At 47.5% G+C, this 27,333-nt stretch overlaps 1 protein-coding gene and 1 long non-coding RNA gene across 2 annotated transcripts; both read right to left on the bottom strand.

Moving 5' to 3' along the window:
• Positions 1-825: 825 nt before the first annotated feature.
• Positions 826-9,544, bottom strand: SLC30A1 (solute carrier family 30 member 1). The gene is made up of 2 exons (XM_062622676.1): positions 8,744-9,544; positions 826-5,258 (listed from the first exon to the last, which is right to left on the bottom strand). Exons 1-2 carry the CDS (start codon positions 9,372-9,374, stop codon positions 4,348-4,350), a joined length of 1,542 nt encoding a protein of 513 aa, XP_062478660.1. The 5' UTR covers positions 9,375-9,544; the 3' UTR covers positions 826-4,347.
• Positions 9,545-11,725: 2,181 nt separating this feature from the next.
• LOC134165658 (uncharacterized) lies at positions 11,726-26,197 on the bottom strand. The gene is made up of 4 exons (XR_009965604.1): positions 26,029-26,197; positions 22,428-25,668; positions 20,872-20,933; positions 11,726-14,996 (listed from the first exon to the last, which is right to left on the bottom strand). It is a non-coding gene; the product is annotated as an uncharacterized LOC134165658 (long non-coding RNA).
• Between the last annotated feature and the right edge of the window lie 1,136 nt (positions 26,198-27,333).

Genomic DNA, 27,333 nt, shown 5'->3' with positions numbered 1-27,333 from the left:
AGCCAGGCTGTGCTGGCAGAAGCGTTGGACTCGCTCCCACAAGTAATTCCTGGCATGCAAGTAACTGCTTGTCAGCCCCATGGAACTATCCATGAACACAGAAATCCGCAGCATCCAGCCCTTACCGTGACTTCTGGGGAGTCACAAGCTGGGGCTCGTTTGGCCTTTAACATACCTGCATGTATGCCCATACCGAACACCATGATGCAGCAATAACAGACATCACCAAAAGCCTGCAGTGGCTGTTGAAAGCCATCAAGCTGAAATGATAAGGGGTTCCACAGAAGCAATCTGCTTAAAATCAAAGCTTCGTGGTACTGTGACACTGAGCATCTGAAGTATGTCTGCGCTGCACCTTAGGGGCAGATAAAGAATCATAGAACCCCAGACTGGTTTGGGTCAGAAGGGACCTTAAAGCTCACCCAGCTCCAACCCCCTGCCACGGGCAGGGACACCTCACACTAGAGCAGCTTGCTCCAAGCCCCTGTGTCCAACCTGCCCTTGAACACTGCCAGGGATGGGGCAGCCACAGCTTCTCTGGACACCCTGTGCCAGCGCCTCAGCACCCTCACAGGGAAGAGCTTCTGCCTTAGATCTAACCTGAACTTGCCCCGTTTCAGTCTGAACCCATCACCCCTTGTGCTATGGCTGCAGTCCCTGATGAGGATATAATCAAGAAGTGATTCTAAAGCAGCATGTTTCTGGATGAGACACGTACTAAGCCAACAGTATTTCACTCAATGCCATTTGGTACATCTCTGACACGTTTAACCAGAAGCCTGCGCAATCTAGACACTGAAATACAAACTTATTTTTCCTCAAAAGTCAGTGTTCCATATTCTTTTATTTTAAAAATTCAGGAATGTGATACACAATACAATGAGCTCCCCACCACTGCAGTGCTCACTTACAGGAGATTCACCAGTTTCATGGTTTGTGGGGGGAACAAAAAGAGGGAGAAAAAGACTGTGCAGTGTTTTCAAATGCTCCCGGTATTCCGGACCTGTGATCTTCAGAACAAACCAAGTCTGTGAAACCACACAAAGATAAGGTTAAAGACAAAAACCAAAACTATTGCAAGCTAGCAGGGTACAGTCGGGTCTCACGCCGCTGGAACAAACACAGCGCTTGCGTTTCTGCTGCCGTACGGCCACCAACCTGACCTGCCTATGTGCTGTCAGGGAATTTACCATCGAGGGCTAAAGAGACTAAAGGGCCCCATTAACACCAGCTGGTGCTGCACAGGCAATGTGGCACAGGACAGAGAGGCCATGCAAGTCCCCTTCTGCCCCCACCATCATCATCATCGTCACCATCACCATCATCACATCTGTAACCTGTCCTTATAATAAACATCATGGGGGGTAGGAGGAGAGCTTTTTGTCTTTTAAGCTAGCCATTGCCTGCAATGGACACAGAATAGAAAAATATGACTTCTGGCACCAAAAAAAGATTAAATAGTTACAATGGAAGGAGCGAGTACAACTCCACCTATTCAGATGCATTGACTTACTGTTAACAAATGGTGGCAACTCTCAACACTCAGTAACTGCTCGTTTCTTGTAAGAGCAACAGGAGAGAAGGAAGTCAGGCTTCTCAGTGCTACTAGGGTTTGTCTTGGTGCTTGGGGTTTTAATACACTAAAGAGCAGTAGTTCTAGGGTGCATCAGTGATACCCAGCCAGGGCCTCAAGAATTCATGCTAATGACTGTGAGCAATATTAAACTAGTGAGCAAAATAATAGTGAAAATTTACCATAAAAAGCAAAGATACACATTTAAAAAAAAAAAAGAAGGTATTTGTTAATTTCAAAATTTACTTGGTTAATACTTTGAAGCATACTCGCACTTGTAGCATATTCTGCAAACGTAGCCTTACACGAGATCTCATTTAACAGTCAACTCTAGATCATATACAGGTAACAGAAGAAAGAAGGTAATTCAGACCAAACAAAAACATACATAAATACTATATTAACACATTTAAGTTAGTTTGTGAGACTACACAATAAGCATAAACACAGAAAAAGGCGAGGGATGCTGATGGCTGCGATGCACTAACATCCCCAGGCTAGCACAAAGCTGAACCGACCCCTCCACACACCGCAGCTTCCTGTGGCTGCATCTGAGCAGCCAAGAGGCACAATAACTGCACCCAAGCTAACAAACCCTGCGAGAGGGAGCTTGTGTGAAACTGGACTGAGCTCCTCTACTTTTCCAATGCTTTGGCACCTAGCATTTGGCCAACGCACTGGCATGGGATACAGAGCTAGTCTGGCCTTGTAGCCCACACAGTTAACGTACAACACTGGTAATCCACCCATGGATAATCGAGAGTTGACTGCAACGCTCTGCTGAGAAGTTGGGTAAGACCACTGACATGACCTGGGCCAATCCAGGTCGGAGGAGCAGCAGACTAGTTTTGAACTACTTAGGAGCAATTACCATAGGAGACACGTATTAGAAATGCCTACTAGAAGGCGTCCCGTATCCGGAGGCAAAGCCACATTCCCTTCACTAACAAAACATTCTTCTCTTTAAAAAAAAAATCTACATTTAAATACTGTTAAAAACCTGAAAACCACAGCATCAAAGAATTTCATAAGGCCAAAACGATCCTCAGTTCCCTCTGTTGTGCCTAGGTATTGCAATACATGTGTAGAAGTAGTAAATACCATGTAATTTAATATCTTACTCTCCTTCCAGTGCCTTCCAGAAACACATCTCAGACCTCTTCGCACAAGAGTTAAGCCTCACAACACCCCTGTGAGGTAGGTATCATCCCCATTTTAAGACGGGGAAACTGAGGCAGAGCGTTTACCATGTCCAGGGTCATAGAGCAACCAATGGAAGATCCAAGGTGTTTTCCAGTTTCGAGCATAGGAGCAGTCAATTAAATCACAAGATATTATATCCCATACATAACTCGAGGGTGGATCGAAAGGGTCAGGGTTTTACTTAGATCTCTCACACGTCTTCTCTTCAACTCTCAGTCTCTGCCAAATTCACAGAGTCCATCGACCAGCTTCTCCTTTGTGAAGGTGTAAGTTGGCAGCATACTGTAACAGCTTCTTTAGAGCCAGCTGTCAGTTGACAGAGTTAACATTCTAAACCATAGATTCGGCTTCTTGAGCGGAATTACATGGTACATAAATATCCCAAAGTCTGAAATACAGCAATGAAATCCTGCTCCCGGCCCCACTTCCTCAAAGCCTGCGGAAGGCTCCCAAGGACACAGGGGAGGGACCAGGACTGCCGTCACCGCAGGTACTTACAGACACGCTCGGCTACAAAAGCAAAATGCATCACTGAATCAGCTGTTAGGGAGGCGACTGTCTATCCTCAAAAGCACAAATCAAGACTGTCGGTGATTGGCAAACATTCCCCAACAGAGCACTTCTTGACATAACCAATTCTCTTACCTTAGCGAACTGAGCATCAAGTGAAAATGAAGCTCCAGCTCTTCATTCATGGCACTGTGAGTCAAGGATTCATTAAACTTTGAAGACTTTTATGACCACACGCAACTTGGAAATAAGGGAAAACACCAGAAAACCCCATCAAATATGAAAGGATGCATTACTTTATGGGTCAGTCTCATGTCCTGATCACAGAGCAGTATACAGTAGCTTGAACTTCCATGCTGACTGAAAAACACCCCTTTCACATCTGATCTTTTCACTAGCAGTTGCTTTTAATCACCTCACTACCTTACCAGAAAAAGTGGGGACAGCTTCTAACAATCACACGATGTTCTCTTTAAAATACGCTATACCATAAATCCATTAGAAAAAGCCTTCACATTTATTATTATATAGGTTTAAGAAAAATATGTGAAACTGCAAAGTGGTTTCCAGTTTTAAGTAGTTATCTCTTTAAAAACACTCTATGAACTTTGGTTTTCCTTAGGGCTTCTAAATAAACAATATATTAAAATATCTACAAATCAAATATTAAAGGAAAGAGTAGGTCCAAGAAATCCGTAACACAAACTGAGTTCCTACGTGCTTATCCCTCAAATACCTTTTCACTGGGAAAAAAGGAAATATTTCAGTTTGAAGCACAGCAAAAAGCGTCTCTGCTGAAATGCCGAAACTGGTTTTCTCAGCTTGTTACAGCATTGGTGCACTTCCTGTCTGTCCCAGTACAAAGTCAACACAACCACATTGTATCATGACAGTGACGTTATGTTCTTTAAAACAAGCATTCTAGATTTAGCAGTATGACAAGAACAAGGACTTCAGCAATTACACTACTTGGCAATGTTGCATCTCAAACGTCTGTCCCTTCCTCCTGCAACAGAGCTGTTGTCAAAGTCCCCAGACCTCAGGTAGCACCACGCAGGGAGTTACAAAGATGATTCAAACTGCTCGTTTTGGTCGGTGTTTGCCTCTAGCTTAACTGAAGGGATGCTCTCCGGCTTAGTCCTCCTAGTTTTTGGAAATTCAATGACAACTTCTGAACAAGAAATACTAAGTGACGAAGATTTTTCTGTCTTCTTTGCAGTAATATCTTCCCCTGTTCCGCAACACTGCTTCAAAGCACACTGAGTCCTGCACGGAAACTCGCATTTCCCTCTCCCCGATTCAGAGCCAACACTGGCAAACTCAGGCTGAATGGTAGTTGCATGAATCCCTTCGTCATGGAAGATCTCCTTTATGCGCTTTGCCACCATCATGTACGTGGAAGGGTCAGGACACTTGATGTGAGCAGTGCCAATGATCCTACTGCCTGCCAGCTGCCAAATGTGTAATTCATGGACTGCTTCAACTCCTTCAAGGGTACGTAGTTTTGAGTTCAAAGAATGAACATCTATCTGTTTGGGAACAGTCTGCAGAAGTATAAGGGCTGACTCCCTAAGTAACGGGTAGGTTGTGTAAAGGAGTATACAAACCATTATCAAACAGAGGACGGGATCTAAATACAGCAACCAGCATGGACCAGCCACCGTAATGCTCTCTTGCTCGGACGTGTTTGCTCTGCCCAGCGTTTGGGATAAAGTAGCATTTTCCATGCAATGATTATTGACACATGGATTAAAGCAGGGCCCATCTTTGGGGCATGGATTCCACAACCCATAAAAGAGCAAGGCATTCACTACCACAATTACTGAACCTAGGGCGTCTCCAAAAACATGCAGAAAAACTCCACGCATGTTAAGCTGTGCACTGGAGTCTTCTTCAACCTCCTCTACATCCAGAGTGTAATGACCAGCATTGCCATTCACCTGTAGGTCAGTCATGTCGTCTTTCATATCACCTGATGAGAAAACAGTAGAGTGATTAGGCATATGCTGTAATACTACGTGCTACTGTAATTCCACATAAAATTAGTAACCAACATCGAGCTCGCTTTCATTTGAGTACAAAACTAAAAGCAAGCAACCCTACCTGTAACACTTGGCAACATTTTCTCTAGCTGAGAAATACTCGGTTGTCCCGAGAAGTGGTCAAAACATTCTAGAAGGATTGTTTCTACACAGAGCTGTAAAGCCAAGTACAGCTTCATACTACAGAGTGGCAAAGGATAAAGACGACTGCACTCAAATGTATCCTGCTGAAAACCTGTTTTCCCCTTTTCTAGCTGTTTAACCACTTGACTACTCACTGCTCACTTCCTAAACAAAATGCAGAATTACAGAGCATACAGCAAAAAGCTGGTTAAGGAGCTAGGCAACTTGGGGTTTCCCCCCCTTTTGAAAAGCCAGAAGGCTAATCACATTGCTAAAAATCTCTTCTGCACTGCTGTTTTATAGTCAAATTTATGAGGCCAAAAGCTGACAAGCTGCATGGGTACTGCTTTACAGTAACTTCTTTTCAGGTTTAGGAGTTCATTTCCACAAGACTGCTGAATTCAAGGAAAAGGAAGTTTTCCTGAGATGGCGCATGGAGCCAGCAGAACTGTGAGATACAATGAGCTGAGCTTTTGGGTCTGAATTTACCGGCAGCCCTGACTCCAGGGCAGTGCAAGTTACCACTGAAGCTCTCAGAGGCTATGAACTAGTGCTATTTAGATTTCAGAACTTTGAAAAAAGTACTAAAAACACATTATTTTTTTATGCAAGTGACACAGAGCTGCTGAGTGACACAGAGCTATTGATGCCCAAAGCCGTGGCATGGACACTGCAAGGCACAGATCAACATTTTAGTGCCAAAACTGTCCGCCAACCACCTAACTAGCCGCATAGCAATAAATGCACACGCATCGTTACAAAGAAAAACCTGCTCCAATGGTCAAACTTGAAAGCATTTTACGTGAGTAACCTCCCACTGTTCTTTGAAAGTTCTTCTTGGGCCAGAAAACTTCCAGTGTTAAAGAAACGGCCACTGGCCACTGGCCCAGGTAACTGAAACACAGAGCCCTTACTGCTTCCGTGGTCATTCAGTTCAAAGCTTTGTAAATATTAACATGTTCACAAGACCTGCAGCTTCTGCCACTCCTGTGATTCTGTAATCACAAAGTGTCCACAAGTCCTTTCCTCTCTGCAGAAGGGGTGGGCTCCTGCCCAGGCAGCTGTGTTCCAAGCCTCAGGCTCATCACCTCGGGTACCGCGCTTCTGTCCGAAAGCTCCAACTACATTTTCCACACAACCTTCAGGAGTTACGGATAATGGGACCCGTAACTTTGCATGGAAACCAATAAATTAGAGGAAAATAGCTCAGGTTACAGAGCTCAGACCTCAGGGTCCATGATAAGCGCAAGGAGAGAGGAACACTGCTGCACACCAAGTAGTTGGGGCAAAGGAGATCTGAAGAGTCAGTAAGACCTGTAACAGGAAACACTGTGCCAGAAAGCTCTTGAGACTAGTCTTTAATGGCAAATGGTTAAATCATGTCCATTTGGAACACCCTCACCGAAATCTAGCTGTACGCTTAAAGCACAAAGCTACCTGCGCAGGACTAGCCCCTAAGGCTGTAGCCGGTTTTCCACTTTCACCTCAGGAAGTCAGGATCTACCCTTCTTTGTAATTTCCAATGAAGGCACAGCACCACTCTCGGACACTTCCCTAGGCTTCACCTGCACATCCTACAGCCTCTCACAAGTCTCCAAGCACCTTTACCTGTAACACTTGCATGGGTGAACTCTGAATAACTCCATCCATTACACAATCACGGCAGGGCACAGGAGGAAATACAAACTTATTTCAAAGTTTCACTGTGACCAAAATTATGCCCTATTACCACCTAAATACCCACAACAAATTATTTGTTATTGCCAGAAGGGAGCCCATGAGAAATTCCAGATGACTTAGAACAGTGCAGGTTTTAACCCATGCTATAAGCTAACCTTTTAGTCTAGAACTAGTCCAAAACTTGGCTTTTCATCATGTTTGAGCAACCTGGCCTGGTAGAAGGTGTCCCTGCCCATGGCAGGGGGTTGGAACTGGATGAGCTTTAAGGTCCCTTCCAACCCAAACCACTCAGGGATTCTGTGTTTCACCATGCAAGCACAATTCCCAAGCCAAGAAACCTATCAGATTAACGGTTAAGGAAACTGTACATTGTTTAAAAGTAATTATTAGGATACCTTTGTGGGAACCAATTCGACATTAAGAGCTTATTACGTGGTCAGGCCAATGGTCTGCTATATTCAGAACAACTTTTCTATCCTCTTGCAAAACCTGTGTTTTCCAAAGCAACACGGATGGAGGAGGAAAAGAGAAAGCTGCTTCTCAAATACTGGAACCTGTGACCACTGAAAATGAAACTGTAGCAAGGTTCACTCAGCTCAGTTAAAGCTCAGTTTCAGTGAAAGCAGCAGTCTCCTGATGGAACCCCAAAACCAAAAGAGAAACATGGGCTCTGAAGAGTGAAACCTCTTCCTCCTGGTTACACAGATGCCCTATGGCTAAAGCAGAGAAGCAGGCATTGCACACCTTTCACTCTGCTCGCATGCAGCACTTGGCTTTGCCCAAGTGACTTCCAAATAAACGATCCAGGCTTCTGGATCCATTCTAAACATAACCCAAGCAATTCCCTCCCACAAAACAGACACTTTAATCCTAATTGGGAAGGGGAGATTTTAAGTTTACCTCTATGTGCAAACGAGTGGGAAGGAGCGTACTTGAGAAAGCTAAAGAGAACTAATGCAAAGAGGCCACATGTGTACTTTGACACCAGCGAGCTCCATATTCAGCACCCACTTCCGTGGCTCGTATTGGTAATTTCCAAGACTTCTCCGTATTAACACGGATGTCACGAAGAAGTACGACATTATTGCAATGGAATACACTCCAGCATGTTACTTTCAGGTTGAGACGAGCTTCTCAGGTAGCTAATAACTGACCCAAGGGACAGATCCGGCTGTCAGGACCAAGGTGTTGAGCTGTCCTCTATCTGATGTGCAGCCAGTTCAGACGGCATTAGGGCATCGTCTTGTGACAGCTTGTGTCTCTAGGCAAAACACTCTCATCATGTGCCTTCTCTATCACCAACAACTCTTCCCAACACAACCTGCTTCACCCCAAGACTCTTTCCCACTCCGACTTGTCTTCAAGAGCACTTAGGGCAGGCACTCCTTTTAGCACCCGAAGGAAAGGTGTGAGGTGGAGGTGCAACAGCCGTGGGCCAGAGAGCACTGCTAAGGAAGCTTCTTGCCTCTTCCCCACCAGAAAGGACAGGGGGTCCCCTTGAAGCCAGCCCGAGGTGGGAGACCGACACCCACTGCCCTACTCAGAGAAGGGTCCTCTCCCACCTTCCCGGCACTCCCACCCTGGGATGGGGCAGAGGACCCGCAGGGCTTACCTAGCTTGTCCTGGCTGACTCCGTTGGAGCTGCTGCAGTTCTCCACTAAGGTGCTGGTCTCCTCCCGGTGTAGCGCAGCCTCCCCATCCCCGGGCGGCTGCTCGGGCTTGGAGCCGCTGCGGGAGTGCTGCCTGCTGCCGTGCGAGTGCCCGTGGCCGTGGGAATGGCCGTGGCCCCCCACGCCGTGGTGGTTGAAGAGGCAGAGCCCCAGCAAGTTGATGATGAGCCCCGCCACCCCCACGCCGATGACCACCAGCGGCTGCTGGATCTCGTGGGGCTCGGTGAAGCGCTCGATGGCCTCCAGCAGGATGGTGAAGCAGAGGGCGGTGAGGAAGACGGCGTTGACGAGGGCACCCATCACCTCGGCCCGCACCCACCCGAAGGTGTTCTTCTTGGTGGCACGGGTGCACTGCGCGAAGCGCACGGCCACCAGCGCCACGACCAGAGCCATGACATCGGAGAGCATGTGGAAGGAGTCGGAGAGCATGGCCAGCGACGACGTGACCCGGCTCACCACCACCTCCACCACGAAGAAGAGGAAGGTGAGCGCCAGCATGCACAGCAGCCGCGCCCGCCGGTTCTGCCACCACCGCGGCCCGCCGGGACCCTTCGCCGCCATCCCCCCGCACATCGCGCCGGGGCAGAGGCTGCCGGCCCGGCCCGGCGGAGGCGCGAGGAGAACGGTCGGCGCTGCGAGCGGCCCGCGGCGGAGCCCCGAGCGCGATCGCGGCCCGTTCCCCGCGGGCGGCGGCCCGGACCCGCCGCTGCCTCCTCAGGCGCTGGGCGAGCAAACTTTGCACCCGAGCCCCCTCACTCTTTCCACACGGAACCCGAACCGGCGCGGACACGCCCCCCTGCCGGCTCCCCATTGGCCACCGCGCCCCCACCTCGCCCCGCCCCACCCTCGGCCTCCCTTCTCATTGGCCCGAAAGCCCTCGCGACAGGAGGCCACGCCCCTTCGCTGCCTCCCGTTAGGCCTCATCCGCCCCGCCCCGCCGGGGCGCCAGCGGTGGCTCCCATTGGCTGAGCCCCGCGGCTTCCCCGCCCCGCGGCGAGCGGGACTCGTGCAAAAGGTTCTCTCCGCACGGCCCGGCCGAGCGCGGGGCGGGGCTCCCCCTGCGGGACGGGCGGAGCGGGGCGCGTTCGGTGCGGGGAGCCGGGGGTGCCGGTTTGTGTCGCCGGTGGGGTCAGACCTGAGGGAGCCGAGCCCCGGGAGCTGCCAGCGCCGCCACGGCCGGGGAGAGCGGGGAGGTCCGCGCCGGGACTCGAACCCCGGGAGTCGGGGCCCTTCCCCAGGCGCGTGCCGCCCCCCCCCCCTCCGCCGTTGTCCGCGCTCACGGTGCGGGGTGTGCGGTGTTCCGTGGGGTTACGGCACGGCCGGGAGCCACGCGGCCTCGCAGGCCCTGAGGCGCCAGAAACGGCCTTATTGTAGCATCGCGGGTGCTTCGGGTGGGAAGGGACCTTAAAGATCATCCGGTTCCACACCCCTGCCTCGAGCAGGCACACCTCACACTCGAGCAGCTTGCTCCAAGCCCCTGTGTCCAGCCTGCCCTTGAACACTGCCAGGGATGGGGCAGCCACAGCTTCCCTGGGCACCCTGTGCCAGCGCCTCAGCACCCTCACAGGGAAGAGCTTCTGCCTTATCTCCAACCTGAACCCGCCCTGTTTCAGCCTGAACCCATCACCCCCTGTGCTATGGCTGCAGTCCCTGATGAAGAGTCCCTCTCCAGCATCCTTGTAGCCCTCTTCAGACACTGGAAGCTGCCCTGAGGTCTCCATGCAGCTTCTCCAGGTTGAACAGCCCCAATGTTCTCAGCCTGTCTGCATACAGGAGGGGCTGCAGCCCCTGAGCATCCTCATGGTCCCTCTGTGCCTGTCTGGGGAGGGAAGGAACCAGCACCCAGCCCCAGCTGTTGGATCCATGGGCATGTGTTCCAGCTGCCACAGTGCATCCCAGCAGCTTCTTCCTGCTGCCTTTCCTGCCCCCAGTTTGTTCAAGGTTTGGCCTTTTTGCAGGCCCAATGAAAGAAAGTCCCTGGATAGTAACTGTTTGACTAAACTTGTAGTTTAAAAGGGGAAAGGAAAGCAAGTATTTTGAGACCCGGAAAAATGACAAAAATGTGATCACAAAAAAGCCCAAACAAATCACAAAAGTTAGCAGAAGGCAGAGCTGACCTCTTGCTTTGCTTGCTCTGTTCCAGGGAGCCAACAAACATGGCCACAAGAGAGTGAGCATCCAAGAACATTCCGGGAGTAGAAAATGGAGGGGAACCAAACAGCCATAGCTATTTGTAGCTGTAGAGGTGTTGCTGTGTGTAAGAGTACAGAGAGGCAGTAAGGAAACTGGTGCCCTGGAAAGGAAGATCCAGCAGGAATGCACACGCCTGTTGCTACACTTGGAGATAACTCCTCTTCTCCTTGACCGAGAACATTGGGGCTGTTCGGCCTGGAGAAGAGAAGCTGCGTGGAGACCTCAGAGCAGCTTCCAGTGTCTGAAGGGGGCTACAAGGACGCTGGAGAGGGACTCTTCATCAGGGACTGCAGCGATAGGACAGGGGGTGACGGGTTTAAAGTCACAGTGATGTGGGAGCCGTACAGAGGTTCCTGACAGCTGGAGCTGGGTGGGGGCTCCCGTTCATTAGTAAATGAATCAGTGTAACAGAGGCCCGTGTGTCAGGACACGCTTCCCTGCACTCAGCAGAGTCCCTGTGAGCCCACGTGTGTCCATGCACCGCGCTGCTCTGCTCCATGGATGCCATCCCCTCTCCTCCCTGGCTCTGCAGCGCTGTGCTCTCTGCAGACGCAGCTTGGCCACCGCAGGTCCTGCTGTACTGACCTGCGACCCTGCTTTCCTGGGGTTGTTCACATGTCAGTATCGAGGTGTGCTGTGTTTTTAGCTTAGCGGTAGGAACCCATGTGGGACACTTTAATGACCACTGTAAGAGTCAGTAATTAGATTGCTGTAACGTTCTCCTCATCTCCTTGGCTTCCCGTGTGCTGTAACACCATTTAATAAGATGTTGTAAATAGCCAGGAAGCTGACCAGCAATCACACTGAAACAGAACATGCCCATGTCCTCTCCTCCTCACCCCCACGCAGGGCCATTAGTTTATAAGGAAGAATTAACCGATTTTAAGATACTGGGTCAAAGAAACTGGTACAGCTCAAAGCTTTTTTAATTCCTGAAGGTGGGGCAGGTTATAAATTTACAGGGATTGGTGTCAATCCCATGGAATTTAGCTCGGAAGGAAGGGAGGATGAGGAGCTCGATGCCTCATTGGCTGGACTTCAGGAATTACTGAAGCTGAGCATTACTCTTTCGCCCCCATGATGTTTTTGTAGTTTGCTTGTAGTAAGAAAACTTCTTGTAAGACTGAGTGCTTGTAAATGGAATAAACAGGATATCAGTATCAGTACCACCCTTAGGGATAACGTTTCTTCACCACAAGACCTCTTACTTTGCTAAAGGATACCACACCACTGGTCAATCTGCTGCTGTCTTCTCCTTAAGGGGCATGTTCTTGATCCTGCCCTTGTTGTGAGATAGCTCTTCCTACTATACCAGACTGAATGCTGAACTCCTCCTGGGGCCAAAAGCCAGAAGACATGGGCCATATAGCTCAGGAGAGAGGGAGGGCACAGTTTCTTCCCAGGCAAGGGGTAATAATGGTTCCTCAGGCCTTCCACTGCTCCCTGGTGAATGGGACTGGGTTTATGGTTTTGTCCTGTGGGACCCAGCAGCCACTGTTGCCTTCATTGCCTGCCGATACAGGAGCTTTGAGGAACGATCCCTGTGGCAGCACAGTCCCGTTGCCAGCCAGGTCAGGCACAGACCGTGCAAGAGTTCACGTCGCTGCCTCTTCCCTGGACTCTTTCTCATGAACCAGTTTGCTCTGCACTGCTGTTCCCAGGCTTTTCTATTGTATTCCAACATCAGCATCCAGGAGGAACAGGGATAGTTCCTAAATTTAAGGCTGTCCATCTGGCAACATTATAAATGTTCAGATTAACAGGAAAGTGACTGACAAAGGTACTCAATGAAGCCATAAATGGTGTGTTGCAGGAGAACAGGGTGTTCCTGCCTATGCTTTTGAGGAGAATGCTGTGTCTTCGGAGTAGGGAGGACTCCAGGTTTTTTGTCGTTGGGTATTTTTGAGGCTTCCAGGCATTGTTCTTGACTCACCCAATTCTTTCTCAGCTCAGCTTCCGGACTGCACATGTGGAAGGACCCGTCTCCGAATCTGCCTGTGTACCATAAACTGCGTGCTGAGGGGAGGAGTGACTCTGACTCTGGCACCCAGCCTCGTGCCAGCCCTGCACTGGGTGACAAGGGAGTGCAAAGCTAGACAGAAAGCTGGGCTGGTTCTGCAGGGTGTTCTGCACCGGGTGCTGCTGAGTGCTCTGGAGGCAGCTGTGGGAAGGACTTTGGTTGGAGATTCGCTATTACTCAGCATGTTTGCTGGGTAAATAAAGTCACTGCTTTTTCCTCCGAGTTCCTGGGCAAGGTTGCATGGGGAGAGGTCTGTGCCAGGGGGGACGGTCTTCAGCACTGTGCCTTCCACCTGGAAAGGTGAAGCCCTGCCTCTAAACCGCTAATGCAATCACGTATTACAGAGCACGCTGCCTCCTTTAACACCTAACTTGTTCCCTTTCTGTGCAGTCATCAGAACTGCCTGCTTTTAATAAAGGCTTGTGGGACTCTGGCAAACATGACTCCATCTGTCTGCTCCACTTCAAGGCTGTCAGTGTTCATCTGGGGCTGCTTCTCTTGCAGGCAATGTCTCTCTCTGGTAGCTGTCCTTACAAGGCTTCTTCAAATGAAACCCAGTCAGCAACACGAAAGCCAACAGAAGCATTCCCTGTCCAGTTACCTCCATCAGCAAGGTTGTTCCTTGTAACGAAAAACGCTACAAATGGAAAGCGAGTATTACTGTTCACACAGCTCTGTGTCAAATTCACTGTTACATCCCAATTCAGGAAAGCAGCTTTATCAAGGAAAGGATTTAAACATGTGTTTGCAGTTCATTAAAAGGCCTTCTTTGAACAGAGGCAAGTTAAGCATGTGCTTACATGCTTCTGTTTGTGACCTGTGAAGAAAAACTGCAGTTGTAATTGGCACTAAGATAGGAAATGAAGAATGCCTTGCTCTGTTAAAGATGTTCCTTCTTCTACCTGCTTACCGTGGCTGTGAAATCTCAGCTCTTTGGAGTCAGTGTTAGGACTCCAGGCAAATGGAGAGGTCAATGTATCCTCCACTGTGCTTCAGAACCTTGCAAGGCAAGGTAGAAACTCCACTTCTTTCCCTTCCAAAATGTTTTCTCCCTAATAGAGAGACAACTGCTTCAAGAAGAGGCCTTTCTTATGTCCAGTGCTGACCTTTCTAGGTTAGTTATTTTGCTTTCTTGCTGTCAAGCCATTTGATCCAATGGCATTTGGCAGCCTGTAACTGCTTCCTAACTTCTGGCACAATTAACTGCACAGACAATCTATATAACTGTTTGTGATGAATGTGCTTTGTTGGTTGGGGTTTTGTTTTCAGTGGACTTCAGAGCATTTCCTGGCTGCTTTGGTTACACTTTTCCTGCAAAATAGTTACTCTAATCAGCTGTGAAGCTAATGCTAATAACATATTAGAGCTGATGCTTGATTCAGCTCAAGTGGATCCTAAAAAAGTCACCACCATATTAATCATTAAAGGAAAGAAGTCAGACAAAAAGGTGGTGTTATTCACTTTTGCTCACGGTGCAGCTCCTCTCTGCTGGAAAGACAGTAACAATGATTCAGCAGGAGTGGGAAATTCTGTGAATAGGGAATTCATGGAGTGAACAAGTCCCTCTGCAGCTGATTGGTTAGTGGCATTTTTAGTTCTTGCTGAAATTGTCCTTCCTACAGCATTTTTAATAAATCATATTGTTAAGCTCTAGCTTCTGTTATCTTAAGAAAGAGCAGAAGATTGCTCTGATCTAAGCCAGTTCTCTTGGACTTGTGGTGACAAGTATCAATGAATCAATGGGTATTTGCTGAGGACAGCCACTGAGAGAGATGTATGCTACTCACTGCGGTGCCTGCTCCACCTACCTGCAGCATCAGGCCCTGTCAGAGAACGTACAATACTTTCTGGCATCAAAGTTGGATATTTGTGGGCAGGGATTTCCTTTGTCACTGTAGGGTGCTGGATTTCATTGGTGTAGGGTTTCTAATGGTCTCTTGCTGGAAGAAGGTTGCTCGGGTCCTTTGAGGTAAGTCAGGTCCCTGCAAGAACAGCTAATGCTGTAGGGAAAGGATAAACGTGCATGTTCTGGCATTTGGAAAGCCAGTTTGAAACTCGTTCAACAAGTGCAGCTTTGTGTTGTGTGAGGCTGCAGAGCACCTCTGTGCCAGAAATGTCCTGTGGTGGCACATCTGGCCTTGAGAAACAGGGCCACGCTCATACACCTCTGTGTGTCCTGGGGACTGAATGAGGCCACGTAAGAGCTTGGTGTGAGAGCAGTATTGGCTCAGAAGAGGAAGATCCCCAGGGAAACTGGAATGAAGCCATCACTGGCTGTGTACATCAGAGCACAGCACTGCCAGGGCACCGGCGCCCCTGTGCAACACACAGCCTCCCACTGACCCAGCACCAACAGGTCTGAGCTGGAGGGCAGCCTCAGGCTCATCCTCGGCAGGCAACCCAGGTACTCCTGGTGTTTCCAGCCAGCTCCTCTACCACACATCCCTCCTCCTCACCGCCACAACACACATCAGACAGAGACTGTTTCTGCCTCTCTTGATCACACAAAGTCCCTTTATGTAATGCCCTTCAAGGGGTTGAGCTCTTGCTGATGAGCTTCAAGGACAATAAGCTTCAAGGGCAGTGAGCTTGGCAAAGGACACGCTCATCATTCTACCATTTATATATTTGCTATTAACTCTATCAACTTGAGATGGATGAATTTCCCTTTATTACCCAAATTGATATCAGTATTTACTTTGCTGCTAAAAGTGCCTTCGTTAGATCCCGTTTAGGTCTGTAGGTGCTGTTAATACCTGTTCATCAGCCATTAGCCAAGCTCGTGTTCTGGTGTTCCCAACATAAGAAGGACACGGAGCTGTTGGAGCAAGTCCAGAGGAGGCCACGAGGATGCTCAGGGGCTGGAGCACCTCCCATATGCAGACAGGCTGAGAACACTGGGGCTGTTCAGCCTGGAGAAGAGAAGCTGTGTGGAGACCTCAGAGCAGCTTCCAGTGTCTGAAGAGAGCCTATAAGGGATGCTGGGGATGGACTCCTCATCAGGGACTGTAGCGATAGGACAAGGGGTGATGGGTTTAAACTGAAACAGGGCAAGTTCAGGTTAGATCTAAGGCAGAAGCTGTTCCCTGTGAGGGTGCTGAGGCGCTGGCACAGGGTGCCCAGAGAAGCTGTGGCTGCCCCATCCCTGGCAGTGTTTAAGGCCAGGTTGGATGGGGCTTGGGTGGCATGGTCTGGTGTGAGGAGAGCTGGAACTGGATGATGTTAAGGTCCTTTCCAAACCATCTATGGTTCTGTGACAAACTGCCCTTTCTAAGCTGTAGATAACTAGAAAGAAGCCGTTCTAGCAAATGATGCCATATAAGTAATGCCATCCACTGAAAGCAAGTCTGCACCCACTGTAACATTTTCTGCAGATTCTGAGACCTGTTTGAAAAGCATCTCTGCCCAGAGCAGAAGTAACATTTTCTTCAGTCCCAGTCATGGAACATTTCTTCTCCCCAGGGCTGATACTGTGATTTGGAACATGCTGTGATCCCAGCTCCGAGACCTGCTGACACTGCTCCTTTCCCCGGGCTTCAGTCGTGGCCTCCACAAAGGGGTGGAGACATGAAAGTCTGTTCTGTGTCTCATCACCTCTTTTCTTTTCAAGGATCAGTTGTATTTGATGTTTGTCAAATCACACTCCAAGACAGCAACCATAAACATGTTAACTTTACACTCTGCAAGTAAATCTGTTCATTTTCAGAACTGCCTTCCACAGAGGCTGTTTTGTGGTCAACTTAAGCTGGTCCAAGTAAAACCCAGTTCTGAAAAAGGGCAGTTCACTTTTCCTCTTCAGAAATGACATTCCTGTCCCCAAGCAGACCTCAGAGCTAGGAGTTAGGACATACGCTATGAGGGGCATCAGCTCTGCCTGGGAGTGCAACCAAAACCAAATTCTTCATCTTCAGCATTAGTTTTCAGCCAGTTCAGCAACTTATTCCTATTTACCAAGGCTGCAGGACTGCTGGAGCTGACCCATGGAGCCATGTGATTAGGGCAGGGAAAAGTGTGCGACAGAGAACTGGCAGCAACCCACAGCTGCTGATGCTGATCATGAAACCACAGCCTCAGCTCCACAATAAGGGAGGGATTCATGCCTGAGAATTGGTAGCTAACACACAAACGTCTTCAGATCACGAGCCTCCCTTTTAGGGCCAACAGAGATCTAATCAGCTTTGTCAGTGGAGCCTGCAGCGTGGTTTATCTCCTCCTGCAGTGCTATGGACTTGATTAGATGAACCCCATCCTTACAGTGCGTTTCTGTCACTGACTGTAAAGAAAACCTGGTGTGAATAGCTCAGGGATTAGGTCAAGAGTTAATGAGGTGACTTCTGCCCCCAAGTGTTAGTTCTGCCCATTATAAGACAAAGATTTTTTCTTACTCCTACATTAAAGCACTAGTTAAGTGAGTTTTTTAATGCCACAAACTGAACAATGTCAGAAGGAAGAGTAGAATCCAGTGGCCCATCTTGTTAATACCAGTGCTTATACTAATACAGCAGCAATGTGCTGTTCAAAGCCGTGTCTCCAAGCTAAAATTAACGGGTGTAGAGGAGGTGTTTTGATTTAATCAGTCTTGGAAGCAAAGAGGAGTGGTGGCTGCTTTTAGAAAGCAGGTCGTTTATGGAGTGATGAAGCAAGGAGGAGCCCCACTGCAGGCATGAGTGTTCAGAAAACCTTAACCTAAATCTCAGAGACTTATACAGTTCATTATAAATGGCTTTTCTCATAGCAAAATAGCAACTGGGAACACTGATTCTTGAAAGCTTTCTTTGCATTGACCTGCTTCTATTTAGCCAGATGTTTCTGTCTTAACGTTTAGGAAAACAAAAGTTCACATCAGCACGGGATGATGAAATGGTGCCACAGTAGCTGCAGAGCCAATGGAACCCATTTGTACCACTGCCAAGATGACAAAGCAAATATGAAATACAGCAGCAGCCGTGGCTGGCCCGGGAAAGACTTGTCCATCAAGTTCCCAAGTAATCCGTTTGTGAAACATGTGCCCTTATTGACTGACAGTGTCTATTATCTGCTTAGTTAACAGTGGGGATAAAGGTATTTTTCCTGCTGTATTTCAAGCTCTTATGCAAAAAGCTGCAGTTAAACTGTGTATAACCTTAGGATGGTGAACAGTGCCAAGGTCTCGGAGGATGCTTATTCAGTTTTTTATTAGCCACATGACAGACAGACTTTGTGAGTTTGCTGATTAGAGAAACCAGAGCCTCTTTCTTGGAAATTTCCCTATAGGAAGAGATTCTTGTAAAAAAATGGAATAGGTACATAAGCAAAATAGGTGCTTATTTGATGAGCAGCACCACAGCACACCAGTGTTGTTAATGCACTGGTATGTGCACTATATCATTGCAGGGATATAAAATCACTATAAGCACTATCAAAATACATACACAGATACTGTTAAAAATCAATGAGTTAGATCTTTTTCAAGCTGGCCTTCAGAGCTTCTCTGCTTGATAGTAATGACAGCCAACATCTCTATGTTTAATCCTAAGTGGGAAAAATGCTTCCCACATATTTCAGATTCATGGAGACTTGACTGCAGCCTGTACGTGCACAGAAAGACACCCAAGAGCATCCATGTGTCCATGTTTCCCCAAGGAGTCAGGCTGGGCTGACACAGTCCTCCATGGGAGGCTCCCACACCAGTGGATTCCCCTCTAGGACACTGTCTGTGTGGGAGCACAAGGAATTGGGTGTGCACACTGCTGAGATGCTGGGGATGGCAGCACGCAGGCAGCACGTGGGCTGGGAGGAGCTGCTCCATCTCTGTTGTTACTTCACATGTAATGGGTTCCTGGCACTGGCTCCAGCCTCATCTAGCACTTGGCAGTGCTGCACCGCCCAATGCTTCCTACAAGCATAACTGAGCCTTCTTGTTATTGAGATGATTCATCCTGCCCCCGCACACCAGTGTCCTCCTGACCTCCTTAGTCTCTCCTTGCTTGCTGTAATTGTGTCACACAGCCTGTTTGTGCTCCTCAGGATAGTAACACAGGTCCTTGCGCGTGGACTTCCTTCCCTGACAGCCAAAACGCAGCAATTCACATGCCACCTAATTCATGGGCAAAAGGAGGGTCTGTTGCTCCCTCATCACCTTTATCTTATGGAAAGCATCCTTAGGGCTGCCCAAAGGCAGGTCCACAGGCAGTGAAGCCTGCCCTGGTCTCCAGCCAGGCACTCAGCCTCCAGTGTGCCCTGCCCCAGTTACAGAGCTTGAGGAGTGACTGACGCACCCCATGTAAGCCAAACCTGGAGGCAGCTCAGTTTCATGTTCCTACATTATCTGCTCTGCCCAGCAAGGGAACTCTGCAGAGATCATCCCTCTGTGCTGGCAGGATAGCAGCAGTGCTCGGGGACCCTCCTGCCTGCAGCAAAGTGACAGGAGCAGCAGTAAGCAGCGCCTTGTGCTCACTCCTGATTATCTGTGAGATGGAGCCTTTGGAGGGGAATAGTTCAGCTTTTCCTTTCCAGGCAGCCTGAGCGTCATGATCGGCAGTCCACACACCGAAGCCTGCTGAAGCCACCGAGGTGGCAAAGCAGCTAATAATTAAACCTGGTTTTACTGCAGGAGAAATGCTTCCGTAGCCAAGCACTGAGGAGAACACAATACTCCTTCTACATCAAAAGAATATGCAGATACCCAGGGTAAACTCTGGCCTGCACTTAGCATGCTGATTTCTGTGCTGCTATCTACTTGCCCTGACAGTTCCAGTGAGATCAGTGAGTTCTTCAACCCTCTTAGCAATCCTCAGGGCTGTTAATCTCAAAGGGAAGAGGGGAAGTAGTTGCATTTCCAAGACGGACTCAGTTTGTGGAATTTCAAATGACCACAACTGTAGCATCAAACATGCACACAAATCTTGGCAACGACAGACGTGGTCATCTTCCCTCTGAGTGTTATTGTCAGTGTAATGTGCACATCATGTTCACACACACACACACACACACACACACACACACACACACACACAGAGCGAGCAGATGTGGTTCAGAAGGCAGGTTAAGAGCAAAGATCCCTGCTTTCCGAAGCCCTGGGGAGATGCTGCTGGCTGGCGCTGAGGACTCGTGCAGTGATCAAACAAACAATGTAATATTCTGGGCTTTCTTTGTTCCAGTAAAAAACCCAAAACAACGAAAACCAGCGAGACTGAAAAACGCAAAGGAAATGGAGCAGACAGACAAGATGGAGCAAACACAGCAGGAGGGGAGAAAAAGCAAAGGTGAATAATAGGCAGAGTTACTTCTATCAGTTCCAAAGTTCTTGCCTCCTGCTGCCAACCTTGTGTACTCGTTGGGCAGTGGGGGCAGTTTCTGCAAGTTTCTCTTTAGCTAAGATCACTTCTTAATAAGATGTGTTATTTGTAAAAACCATGAGGGTATCACTTTGTAAAAACATCCTTCTTCAGGAAGTGATGAAACACTCGCTCAGTTTATTAAAGTCTGTCCTCAAGTGTGTTTGCTGGATGGATGTTATCCTCACGTGGCTTTATTCCACTGAATCATCCCCAGGGAGAGTAGAAATGAGGGATGGTGGGGAAAGAGGTCTGGAAACAAATAACACTCTAAATCAAAAAGGCAGGACTTTGTACACAGCCTAGGCCACAGTAACAGCTCCCACAGGGCTGGATTCCTCCTGCGCTTACAATCAAAGAGCAAAGCTTTACGTACATCAGCAACTTTCCTCTTAGTTCCTCAGTGCCTGATGTATGGCAGATGTGTCCCAGAGCTGCTAAGCACTCACACCATCATCCTGCTGATGGCACACATGCCTGAAACTTGGAAGACTCATGAGCAGAGGAGTGGGGGGGAAAGGCATTTATCTGGAGCTCTTACCAGGATAGATTTTGTCCAAAAGGACGGGTTCCATTGGGAATCCCCTGTCCTTCACAGGTGCTCTAAGGGAGATGAAAAGAAAAAAATCACAGATAATCTCAAGGACAAATTGAGTTGCTCAGAGGTTGATCATTAGGAGCTGTGGCATTGATGTAACTTCAACCCTGACTCAAGAGATTCTCACATCAAACACTCCTGCCTGAATTGCCTCCTGTTTTTCTGATACCCAGCCAGCAGGGACTGAAAGGTTTCAGGTCATGGGGAAGCTGTCTCATCCCTCAGTACCTCAGCCCTGCTCTGCTGGCCCCTGCCTGCCTCTGTGCTGGCAAGAGCAACCACAGTCACTCAGGTCCAGATATTGGGAATGCTTCAGAAGTAGATAAATAAAACCTTAATGAGGATCAATAGGAGAGAAAATCCAGAAGTAACGTCCTGCAAAGAGGTGACCCAAACCCAACAGCTGAAAGGGGCAATGGACTCTTTCTTATGATATTTGGCCCAAAATTTGCACAAAGGTTTGTTTCCCCTGAACTCCCAGAGGAAGAAGTGATTGTGAAATGGGGACTAAAGGAGAATGCTCACTTTTAACTCCTGCCTTGCAAAGGCAATTACATGGAAATCCTGTGCTTCCAACAATGCTGCATCAGGGTTAATGTTTCCACTATCTCAGACAATGAAACCCCAAGGATCTGTCAATAAACTGCTGTTGTTTAAACAGCCTCTCTCATTCCCATGCTCAGACATGGTAAAACAAGAGGAAAAGATACCAAACATGATCATTTGATAAATCCTCAGTAATCTGCATAAGATCACCTAAAATTATCCTTCCTCTTTTCTGAAGAAGTAACCACTTCCTAAAACAAATAAGCAAGAATGACACTAATCTGAGCATTCTCCGTGAGGATGCAAAGCACCAACCACATACAGAGACAGGCTCGTCCTGTTAATTCAGAGTGAACTCCCTCCCCTGTGGAGGAAGTAAGGCTGTCAGTCAGAGGCTGGTATTAACTGAAGTAATACCATTAGAAGGGTAGATGTTGCATGGAGCAGTTTACTTAGTGGTCTGCATTGGTGTGTTGGAAAGGACCCAATAGCTGAGCAAAGACAAGATATGAGCATGGGTTTGTTTCTACTAGATCCAAAACCCTCACTGCCTGGTAATGCAAGTCCCAGAAATGAGTTTCCTTAGAATAACATCAAGGGTGGAAAATGTCTGATGTGCTTTTCATGCATTTGTTATTATTGATTATTGACCAAAGGCAGGAAAAGAATCAGGGGTCTTAAATGTCTTGCGTGTGGTTAGGGAGATGCAGTTCTGAGACTGGGTGCTCATCACCGATGAGGCTGAAATGGAACAGCAGGATTTACAAACATGACTTACAGCATGATAAGGAATTCTGCTGGCATTAAAGCAGTGAGCAGCTACTGTTCTTCCAACACAATGCTCTTACAATGAACCTCTAAATGGGGGAAGAGGCTGATTATTCTGTGTTTGGTTACTAGAAAGAAGAGTAGAAGATAGTTCTGTGTTTGCATATGCTGGAAGATGTCCTTACCATTGCAAAGACATGATTTTATTCACTGCTTTCCTCATTGATGCTTCTGATTTTCTGTAAGAGAACTATTGGTGATTTTACTGTGAGATCACTACAAGATACTTGTTCACAGCCCGGTACTGGGCTAGGGCTAAAGCTCACAGCGTCTTACAGATAGTAACAAGAATAAATGCATACAAAACATACAGTGTCTCCAACTTTGTACCAGTGCTAATTAGTTACATACAGAATTATCTTTTAACATCCACTAACAACTCCAAAGTTAGGAGTTAAATAATATTATTCAGCATGTACAGATGTGAAAACGCTTCACCACACCACAGTAATTCCTTCAATCCCACTTTATAAAGATGTTTTGGGGGGTTCTGGGATGGGATATTTTTAGAAAGGTGGCTGTTTGCCCAAGCTGAGGATATGGAGACACAGTTTAGGAAGGGATGCAGGGGCAGGACCTGCATCAAGCCTTCGGGAGCAACTCCCATTTCTGACCGAGTTTTGTGTGCAGTCGAGGCAGTGCAGATATAACAGGCCACTTTGCAAACACTGCAAACCATCGCAATAATGCTGAACTTAGAACTAACCTCCAGCAAGTGCTATTTCGCATCCAGAAAGTGGCTTTGAAGGTGGAATCTAAGCCGTAAAAAACAGGATTAAAAAACTAAGTGACCATTAGACATCTGCTCGTCTAAGCCAGGCTGTAGGATTCCATGTAAGAAGCTGTTGCAGTGTCAGGTTTGGAAACAAAACTTATGGTTTCTGTCTGGCACAACCCCAAGGCTGAGCTTTGCCATTCAGCTGAGCTCATTCCCTGGAGCACAAGCAGAGGACCATGCGTCCAAGGCTGTGATCAGCTCTCTGCTCCTTGCCAATACTCATCTGTCTGCTTTCACCCACAGCCATGCCAGCAGCAAGTGCAAATTAGCAGCAGTGACAGGATGAGCCTGCCATGGAGCTGGAATGGGAGGCAGCAAAATGAACACAGGAGGTTAAAAACATGCACAAGCGAAGGCTGTGGCTGTTCATACACAAATCCCATTCTAAGCCTCTGAAATACTGCTTCCACGGCCCTGCCCAGAGAAATTCCCCTGGGCTCAAGCAACGCAGGGGTCAGATTTCAGTCCCTTACTTATGATCAGTGACTAGAAAGTACAGTTTGACGCCCTTTACCCTCTTGATAACACACAGAGCTACACTGACCGTGGCTTTGCCCAGAGGTGAGGTCACCCCTGTAGCTTCCAGTTTCATCTTGAGACCTCAAGCACTGAGACCACAATTTGGCCTTGAAAAACAGCGGGAAACGTAGAGCAGGGAATTTGACTCACTGTATCTTACACAGGAATTCAGTGACACGTTCTTGGTTGCTCACCTTGCTCATCTGTGCCCATCAACCTTGCTGAATTTGGCTGCGTAAAGATTGATGACAAATGACCTTACACCTGATGAGAGCGAGTCCCTAGCCTGCCTTAAGGGTAGACACATCCCTTTGCATCACACGGCAGCAGTTCTCTGATCACACTTGTCCCTTTAGGAGCTAGCACAACTGGGGAGGTTTTCCTAGTGTTCAGTTTACCTGGGAGAAAGATTAAAATGTGCCCTAAAAGCAAGTCTGTAATAATTCTCATAAAACTAGACTATCTTCCCAACTGAGTACTTCTTTGATGATACAATTTTCCTTAATGCTGATGCTTCCTTCTGCTTTTAGTTGCAATCACAAAATCCTTATAATCCAGTACAAGCTAATTACGTGGATCATTGCCATAGGAGGCATTTGCTTCACCTCCCAGGAAATCATTATCGGTCACGATCTGCCATTTGCTCTGATGGCTTTGTTTATGTTATCATCCAAGTGCCATAAAATCCATATTTATCTTTCCCTAGTGGCATCTAAAGATTGATTAGTAGTAGCCAGCAGAGGCTTTACTTGGCAATTAGCACTCAGTGACTTTAACACTTGCATTTGTCAGGAAGGTCTTCTGAACTTCCTGCATGACCTAAGTAGCCACTAGCTCTGGGGTCACTGGAGTGGTCCCTGCTGATCTAGGGAGAGCTGAGAGTTCAGGTAGATAATATTGCTGCTGTTTGCAATTGGATGATGAAATGCATTATGAGCAGGAAAAAAACCATGCATTTGCTGTTCCCTAATACCAGATACAAGTCCAGGGGGGTCTGACAGCTCCTGACTCAATTCTTGCCAAGGGAAGTCCGGTTTGGTGGAAGCCAAGATCAAGAGCTCTACCTGAAGTGGCCTGTCTTCACTTCTGCTGAGGAAGATGGATCGCTTGTTCCTGCCATGCCATTGGCAATGCCCTCCCTCCCCAAACAGCAAACAAACATTCATGAATGTCTGGTATGTCTGATGCTAATGAAGCTGACGCCCAGCCAGGGCTTCACTGCATTTGAAGGAAAGCTTGTCATTGGCTTCACAGGGCTCCTGGTGTGTCCTTGGGGCTTTGAGCAACACAAGCCCGTGCAAAACTTTGTGTTGTGGATATGCCAGCTTTTGCTGACCCTGCAAGAGCAGGGCCTGCTAAAAGAGCTGGTTAAACAGTACAAAAGCATTTAGCAGCTGTCCTTGCAAGCAAAAGGTTTTCAAGTTAGGATGAATAATGGAAAAAAAACCCAAATCTCTAGTCAAATATTCAAGTACCTGCTAAGTACCTGCCAGGTTCCTCATAGATCTGTCTGCTTGTTGCATTCATTTTACCATTGAAAAACAACATATGAAAGGTGACAGTGGAAGCTGTATTATTAGTTATTACTCACTGCATGTCGTGTCCAAGCCAGCATTTCAGTTGCCAAGGAAGTAGACATAATGCGCTGAGACCAAGAATGTATTCACAGTGGTGAACAATGTGGTGTAAGCGGGCCTGTAAATTACCTCCGCTTGAACCAGGTAGCCCAGCAACAAGCATCCTGCATCAGTCAGAAATGAAACGAGTCACAAATAAAAGTTAATCAGCCAAAAGTCCCCAGAAATATGTTTCCTTACCCAGAAAGTGCCTACATTGAAAACTGAGGCTGGGTGGAGCTAATTTCAGGTGTCTCTGCAGCCTTTCTTTTCCCTTTATAGCACAAAACTCTGGCATGAGTCCATTTTACAGGCTCAGAGGGGTTTTATCCCCAACAAAGCTTCATCCTTCCATGGCAGCTGAGCCTCAGAAGTGCACTTTGTCTCCAAAATAATGCCAGATAAAGGTGCTGTTGCCTCTAGTACAGTAACTTCTCAGCACTGATGAGCTGGCTGAAAGCAAGATTGAACAGAAGAGCAGTATAACAGTATGTGGCGTTACGCTATCAGCCTGTGCAGCTTTTTAAAGTTGTAAAGATTAATATTTAACTTTCAGCTAACTTTTATGGTAAAGATATAAATAAAACACGCTTCTAATACCTGATGTAGATTATACTGTGCGTAGCCTTAATTAGGCCAAAGTCTTCCACAGTGTGAAACATGTATTGGGCAGGCTTCTACACTGATACAACAGCTTTTTAGCTACTAGGATTCCTCTGGCTTCACACAAATTACACAAGGGAAGAATAAGACAGACACAGCCCAAATGCTGTCACTGTCTTTTGGACTATGAGTGCTACAAACACTGCTTACTGGGAAACGGGCTTCATCTTTATCAGCACAGCAAGAGGTACATGTGTGTGAAGGTGACCAGCAGTGTGAGGAGCAGTCTCTCCCTTTCAGATGAAGACATGAGCAATAGCAGGAGCTTCTCCTCTGCACTGTTTCTCACATCTGCAGGAAACTGCATGAGATTGAATCCTGCAGTGCCTGTGAACCAGCTTGTGCCATTAGTAGGATCAGATCACTTCCTCCTGGGTTACTTACTGACAGCAAAGGCAAAAATGCGAAATTCCTCCATTATTCCTCCACAATTTATAATTGTTCCAGAGGGATTTCTCTCTCCACCTGCTCAATGATGTAGTATGGATTAAACAGCTTATTGATATTTATGTTTAGGAAGCAACTTCATGGTCCTCTAGATTTAAGTCTGATTTCCTCTAACCATTTTATCTGCCCAGCTGTCCAGCACTTTCACACTGTTTATGGAATGGCCTGGTCACCTGGCTGCAGAGGGGACACTGACCAGGCTTATCAGTTAAATGAGTTACTTTGGTAACTCACCATTGCTTTTCCAGTAAATTCCATTCCCTCGTTCATGCATATCTCCCCAAAGGAGGAGATCAAAGTGGCTGCACCCAAGTGCTGACCTGTGCAGAACCCCAGTGCTGTCTCTGAGCTCACTCCGTGATGAGCCTGTTACAGATGGGAACCCAAGGCCCGGGGTAGGGCCTTGGTCAAGGTCACACACAAAGGCTGAAAATCAGGGATCTGGTCCGTGCTTTTCAAGGATGATGCAGCTTCCCCTCCAGCCTATCCTTTAGCTAAATTACATTCTACACATATAAACCTCTGTAACTTCAGAGGTGACTTCCTTCTATCATTTCTGTACCCACAGCTACACATCATTAAAATTCCTGATACTTATATTAAAATTAATGAATTTATCTCACAGCATTCAACAGTGTACACCATTATTATCCTCCTGTAAGGCTTAAGCTGTAAAATTACATCCTGACTGCAACTGCAACGTGCTCTGGGAAAAACAATTATGCTTTTGTAGGAAAACGCGAATTTCAGGATTCCACAGCAAAAGTCCTGAGAGAGAACAAAGACCATCTCCAGGATGCCTTCCCCTGTGTTTGACACACAGTGGTAGGAAGGTCTGGTTTCCAAAACCTTTCTTCCAATGAAGAAACATTGCATTTATCATGTTGGAGTGATAATACTTCAAGAAGACATTGCAAGGCAGCTAAAATAGCTACAGCTGTAACTTAAGCTGTTCCATCTATTCCTGCTATTGTGATTGATACAGTTTGCACTCTCTGTAGCGTTTCT

This window comes from Pezoporus occidentalis, unplaced genomic scaffold (genome assembly GCF_034315485.1).
Source record: "Pezoporus occidentalis ecotype Australia unplaced genomic scaffold, CSIRO_AGI_Poc_V1 ctg245, whole genome shotgun sequence".
NCBI classification, from domain to species: Eukaryota; Metazoa; Chordata; class Aves; order Psittaciformes; family Psittacidae; genus Pezoporus; species Pezoporus occidentalis.
Note: the sequence above shows the minus strand (reverse complement) of the source record. Positions and strands in the feature narration are given on the sequence as shown.

What these genes read in the sequence shown, in the direction of transcription:
- SLC30A1 (XM_062622676.1), bottom strand. Translation starts at nt 9,374, where the DNA reads ATGTGCGGGGGGATGGCGGCGAAGGGTCCCGGCGGGCCGCGGTGGTGG. An exon ending in AGTCAGCCAGGACAAGCTAG is followed by an intron (nt 5,259 to 8,743) that starts GTAAGCCCTGCG and finishes TTTTCTCATCAG; the next exon opens with GTGATATGAAAGACGACATG.